General features: G+C 34.1%; 1 protein-coding gene across 1 annotated transcript; it reads left to right on the top strand.

Annotated features, from left to right (window-relative positions):
- Positions 464 to 6,505, top strand: LOC18589992 (ankyrin repeat domain-containing protein 2A). Its single transcript, XM_007015229.2, has 7 exons — positions 464 to 568; positions 665 to 812; positions 1,176 to 1,263; positions 2,919 to 2,983; positions 5,879 to 5,947; positions 6,036 to 6,085; positions 6,190 to 6,505. Exons 2-7 carry the CDS (start codon positions 738 to 740, stop codon positions 6,299 to 6,301), a joined length of 459 nt encoding a protein of 152 aa, XP_007015291.2. The 5' UTR covers positions 464 to 568; positions 665 to 737; the 3' UTR covers positions 6,302 to 6,505.

Below are 6,764 nucleotides of genomic sequence, written 5' to 3' on the forward strand. Positions count from 1 at the left end.
AAAAGTATCAAAAGTACTCGTTAACAAAACCTTTGAAGATTATTATAAAATAAAACAAGGAGTAATATAACAATTGATTCCAAATGAACAACTAATTAAATTGTAACATCAATTATAATATAATTAATCTAAATAAAAGTAAAATTGGCATTTCGTCATTTAAAAAAATAATATATTTTGTATATAATTTTAAAAAATTTTATTTCTACTTCCAAAAAGAATAAAAGTAAACAACAACTATATAAAACCAATGTATTTGCTTGTCGACAAATTTTAATATCCAAACCATATATTTCATAATCGTCTTAAGTAATGACGATTAAATTAGGATAATATATATAACATGACGTCCAAAAATTGAGGACCAAAATGAACAATTTGAAAGGTTCAGGACAAATATGTATAATAATAATAATAATAATAGAATATTACAATTAAATGTTGAGATCGTTATATTAACAAAGTTTAAAAATAGCCAGAATCATCTCTCTTTCAGCATATCACGCCGCCCACTACAGCCCACAACCATCGAGACTCCGGCTATCTGTTTTTCCCCAAGCTATTTCAGGTCTGCTCTGTCTCTTTCATTTATTTAACTATTCATTTTTTTTCACTAAGAACCATAAGAAACACTTTAATTTGATCATGTTTTGCTGTCATATAGTAAAATTTATCGCATTTGAACTGAAGAATCAAATCCAAGCTTTCTTTCACTATCCTTGGGCTAAAACAAAGAGATGGGTATGGAGGCAAACGGAGTAGAGCAGACCTCTACAGAAACAATGCAGGAGAACGTTGAGGAACTGCTTGAGGTTATAAACTGAATCAGTTTTTTCTTCTTGTTTTGCCCTTTTTTTTGGTTTTTTTCTCGAGTTTATGACTTTTTTAAGGCTTTGCTTGGAAGGAAAGATAGAAAGTTAGGGTGATAGAATAATGTAAGGAAAGGAACAGATGTTTTTCTTTACTAGCGTGCTGGGTAGGAATGGGTTTTTTCTTTGGCTTTTTTTCCCTGGTTATAGTTTGGTAGGGTTGAAAAGGAAGAGGAAAGTAAATAAATATCTGGTTTGCCACTTCTTGCTAGCATTATGTTCCAAATTGTAACTCTTTCAGTATTTGCTGTTCACTTAGCACTTCATAATCAAGTTATGTTCTTGTGTATTTTTAATATTTGACAGGCTGCACGATATGATGATATCGATGATCTAATAAGATTGGCATCTACTGGTGTCTCTCTTGATTCAAAGGATTCACAAGGCCGGACAGGTTCCTATTAATTTTATGGCTTCATTGCTCTTTGAACTAACTTTGAGTATTGATTGTCTTTTCCTCAAATCTTACTAGTTGCATAATTCACTTAATTGTCTCGAATATTGTTTATGTATGTTTATCATGATAGGTAAATGTGGTCTGTGTGCTGCCATTTATTTGAATTGATGTAGTCTTGGTACTAGCCATTTGTTTATTTTTTGAATTACTCGCTAGTTGGAGTCATGTTGAGGCTAGGGAGCTGTTTGACACGAGGGAAATGGATTTTGCAGCAAGTCTTCGAGATCTAAAATGGCTTTTTTTCTAGAGTCTTTTGATTTTGGATTCTGGTTTAAATGAGCTCAACTGAGCAGAACATATAATTGCTTGAGTTAGGCTTTCTAGAGTTTAGATGGTCAAACACAAATCACGGGGTTTTAGGTTGTGGTTGAAGTCAACTTGCTGAGCTTGGATCATGGTTGAGCTTTTATTTAGCCTTGTTGGTATGTCCATAGAGTTTGTACTTGACTAAAGTCCAAGTCTAGACAATTCGGCCAGCTTGGCTTAACGATAGCAAGTTGCAACTTTTGTGCCCGATTATTTACATAACTATTTATGAAGTCATATTTGACTGCTGATCAGAAGGGGTTAGTTTTCATTTTTAATAGATTCCAGATTAAAGGTCAGATGAGCACCAGAGGAGAAAAGAAGCTTTGGGGCATTTAAGATGTCAACCAATATAACAATATCAGCATCAACATTATTGTTCTCCCTCGTCTGCCAGCTCTGCCATCATTGCCACGACCAACCATCATGACAATCACCTAGCCTTCAGCCATTGCCTGTATCACCCAATATAACCAGCTCAATATTCTTACCATACCATCATTACCACCATCAAGATTACATTAATATCATCTTTTGAGACGCTATAGTATTTATTATAGCCCTACTCATTAAAGCACAATTCTGTAGTTCACATATTATAGCAGTTTTTAAGACACTATGATGTGGTTTCTCGAAGAGACAGTGTAGTATTCACATTGTATAGGAATTTATTTGATGGGCTTTTAAATCCCATCATGTTGTCAATTTTTAGGAATTGTCATATGTTTTTCATCCTGATGTTGGAATTTGGTATTTCCTCCTTTTTGTTCTCCCATTTCCTGTACTTTTATGATATTTCTCTGTATTGTTGTTGTTTTTCTTATTGTAAATCTTTCTCAAAGTCATTGTTGTTGTTGTTGTTGTTTTCTTATATTCTGTTTGTAAATCTTTCTGCAAATATTCTTTAAATTATTGTTATGAACAATTTGTTGTTTCTAGCTTTGTGCTGTCATCAACATTACAGAATGTCCTAGGTCAACAAGATATTGCATTGGAGGCCTTTTCCAACTTATATATGCTGTAATGAGCATTAAAAGAGTTATCCAGCAATGAGTTTGTAGTTGGCAGATTAATATATATTTTGATCATAAGAAATTTCCTGGTCTTTATTGCTTGAAGAAAATAACTAAGAATGGACCCATTTGCTCAATTGGTTGAGAATTGCTAATTCAATAGAAACTTCTCAGCATATGGTTATCATTTATGCTTATTAGTTGCTGTTACTGTTTTTTTTTTTAAACATTTTCATTTGCCTATATTTACTAATGACTGATTTAATATTGCAGCGCTTCATATGGCTGCAGCTAATGGACATCTTGGTATTGTGGAGTATCTCATTGGTAGTGGAGTGGTGAGTGATAATTCTCTTATGAGTATTTATTTTTGTGGTTATTTTATTATGTATCACTTGATTGCCTGAGTTATTCAGAAAAACTTTAGCATGAGAAAACTTTTAGGTCATGTAGATTTAGCTCCATCATGTAATTTTAATCTCTTTCTAAAATCTAGGCTGCACTTGCTCCATAAGAACTGGATTTTTCTTTTCCTTTGAGTTGAGGGTCTGACGAGGTGGTAGGATAGGGAGCTGCAGAGCGTAGCACAAAAGGTGAGATGGAGAGGAAATACTGGAAATGAGGTATAAAGCCAAGGCTTATACTAGGTCTTGTTGATGTGGAGGTTTTGTGTTTATCTTTATATCCACTTTTGCTGACTCTTTTTAAAAGTTTAAAATGCAAAAGAAAAATACTTGAAATTATCATAAAGAAAGGAAGGATAACCATGACATTTATTTTTGAGGAAAAGGGCTAAAAGATACATTACCGTACAATAGGCATCTTGCCCAGGAGTTCCCTACCCCATAATGCAAGCTTCACAGGTGTTGGATTGGGAGGGGAGGAGGGGAATGAAGCAATTTTCTCCCACATCTGCACATCGTAAGATAAGCATGTTATGAGGTAACCTTGTTAGGGACAAGTTCAACTTATATACCTACCTAACTAGGGTTTTTTGTGTGACAGGGTTAAAAATTTAGGCTAATTTAGGCTGCGATTTTATGGACTACTTCTATGAAGATCTTTCTTTTCGGGAAGGATAGAAGATTTTCATTGGTAAATTTCTTCTTTACCAATTTAACGGGGGAATTAGTTGAAATACCTGGGTCTTTTCTTGTAGGGATTTGATAGTAAAGTCCCTTTTAGTTTTTCTGCTTTTGTTTTGTGTTCTCCATTCATTCAGCCTCTCTCTCTCTCTCTCTCTCCATAACTTCAGTTCTTAGCTTTGCCTCTCTTCTTCTTCACACTCTTGATTAAAATGTTATGTTTCTTTTTCCCTTTTTGTTGGCAACAAGATCTCCCTCACCCTTTTTGGTCTTGCCTCCCGTAATCTCTTTCTTCTTGGATGTCTCCCTCCATTGCCCTCTTTCACCTCTTCTAGATGCATCAGTGATGAAAACCTGAGAATGGTGGCTGCTTCTTTTCTTTTTCCCTTTTCTTCTTTGGTCTTTTTCTGCAATTACTTCAATTGAGATTTTGGCTACATAAGTTTCAGTCCCTTTTGTCACAGACACACAGGAATACATATATGATGAGTGTGAATGGATTACTGTTGGTCTAGACTCTACCCACTGTATTGAAATTGTGTTCTTATCTTCCTCTGCTTCTGGCCCTTTCATACCCATATTCCTGCAACTATTTGTGGTTGATCAAAGTAAATTTGACTACATTTTATTTTATTTTTTGCAAGACAAATTCTGCAAATAACTTGTTTCTTATTTATATTTGCCTCTAAGCATATTGTTGGGTATAATTAACTATGATGAAAAGTTACAAAACTTTCTTGACCAGCAACAAATTTGAAGCATTTTCTACTAGAGTGTAAAATAATTATATTATATGGGTTTTATTTGCTTTAGTGGATTAATTTTCCTTTGGTATGTAGTTTTGCTTTGGTTGGTACAATTCTATGTTTTGTGTTTGATTAATGATTTCACCAAATAGAATCTTACATCGAAAGCAATTACCAGAAAGTGAATTTCAAAATTTTGCATCTTGAATTGCATCATTACAAAACTTTAAGAAATTCCCCACACCTTATCCAAGCTCAGTTTCTGGCCGAAAGGAAGAACTCCAAGCACCGATAAGGGACTTTCAGGACTCATGGTCATAGAAAACAGATTTTATTGTGAATAACAACTATATTAGGTTTTGGTGAAAAGAACTTTTAGGGGGAGAATTAAAGATGTGATTGGTTTAGTGATTTAAGTTCTCAAAATGCCTTTATAGGGACTGAGCAGATTTTGGACTCTGATAGTGGTTTTATGAAGTGGATCTGAGATTCTGCTCTTGGACTTAGGGCTTTGGAAACTGGATATAGTAAGAAGGCCCGTTATCACTTGCCTTGTAGTTGACTAGTTTCTGTCATACTTTGTTGGAGCATTTGGGATTCCTGGCAAGATTTTATGAGTTAATTTTAGAAACTGTGACTTCTGCGGTGATGCTGTTGAGGGTTTGGGGACATTTGTCCAAAGGAAAATCATTCATTCTTTCTAAGATCATCGTAGCTTTCTAATTAATAACTTTTATGCCTCTTTCAAATATCAATAGGATAAAGAGATGAGAGAAGTTAATTATTATGTGGTTAAATTGGATTGAAGATTGTTCTCCAATTCAAGTAGTTGGCATAAGAGTAAGGTGATGTGGGATAGAAGATGAATATTTAAGGATTAATTTATATCGAGATTAATGTTCTTCAAAGTGTGATTAATTGCAAACACTGTTTATTGGGAACCATATTTGCTACAGTTAGAATTTTACGATTGATTGTCAATTCTTATCAGGTGCCCATGTAGATTCATGATAAGAATCCTCTCTATAGATGGTCAATGTTCATGTGCTGTAGTGTTAAAGGCTTTTTTTTTTTTTTAAATGGTAAAACATAAACCAGTTAGTGTTGGTTGTAGTCAGTCTGCTGTCAAGCTTTCAAATTTTGTGTGGCAATATACCAACTACCTCTCCATGGAGTATCTGGGAAGCCAGTCCCTATTAAAATTTCTTCTTGGCATGAATGGCAACAGTTCTTTTCCCTGTATTTTCATGAGCTTAGATAATTGAGTACTTTGACTTCTATAATTGTTGCTAAAGCCTGCAAAAATTATACGACTTTAAGAGCTGCCTTTATTGTATGTCAGAGTTTATTAGTTATATTTTGTGGAACATCTTGTTTAAATTTGAAGCCTCTACATGATCAGGATGTTAATGCTTCTAATGTGGAGAAGAATACCCCTCTTCATTGGGCTTGTCTCAATGGTCATGTTGAGGTAATTATTGCAGCTCCTGTTTGCTATAGTTTGTCACTTTAGCTGTACTTATTCAATGTTTGAACTCTTCTATAAATGATGGTGACAGGTAGTTAAAAAATTGGTTTTATCAGGAGCAAACGTAAGCCTTCTAAATATGTGAGTTATTTGTGATGTCGATTTGGAGTTTAATAATTCTTTGTTTGAATTTCATTTTTCTCCTTTCAAATAAATGATTATTTGTGGAACTGGTTGATGAGCAGCCATGAGCGGACTCCAATTGATGAAGCTGTGAGCATGGGAAAGATGGATGTTATAAATGCAATTAATGTTACAAGTGCAGAATTGGAGCTTACTGGTATCAATGTTTCCTAAAATTGGACCTTCATATTGGAAGCAACAGTTTATAGTTTGAAAAGTATGTATCTTTGCTCATACAAATTTATGAGTTAGTTTAGTTTATAATATAATTTTCTTCCCGATCTGGTCCCTGATAGTAAAAAAATTTGGTGTTAGTCATAGTGGCTGTCTTCTGACTTTGCCTAATTACTTAATGCTTGGTAGTTCTTTGATATGAAAGATCTATGTTTTAACAAGAACTTTGTCTTGCCCTTTGGCACAAGAAGCATCCCATTATGCTTAGCAAAAATTGAGTGATGCTCATGGAGGAATAAAGGGTAGAAAAGATCCTCATTCCTCACCCTTTCCCAGATTCATTAACAAAGAAACTTTCCCTTGTTTGTGGCTTTATGCTGGGATCATACTCTTGTTTAGTAATCAAAAAACAGACTTATGCAGCATCAGACTTGTCTTTGTGATAATATATTTTTTTCTTATG

This window comes from Theobroma cacao, chromosome 9 (assembly GCF_000208745.1).
Source record: "Theobroma cacao cultivar B97-61/B2 chromosome 9, Criollo_cocoa_genome_V2, whole genome shotgun sequence".
Classification (NCBI taxonomy): Eukaryota; Viridiplantae; Streptophyta; class Magnoliopsida; order Malvales; family Malvaceae; genus Theobroma; species Theobroma cacao.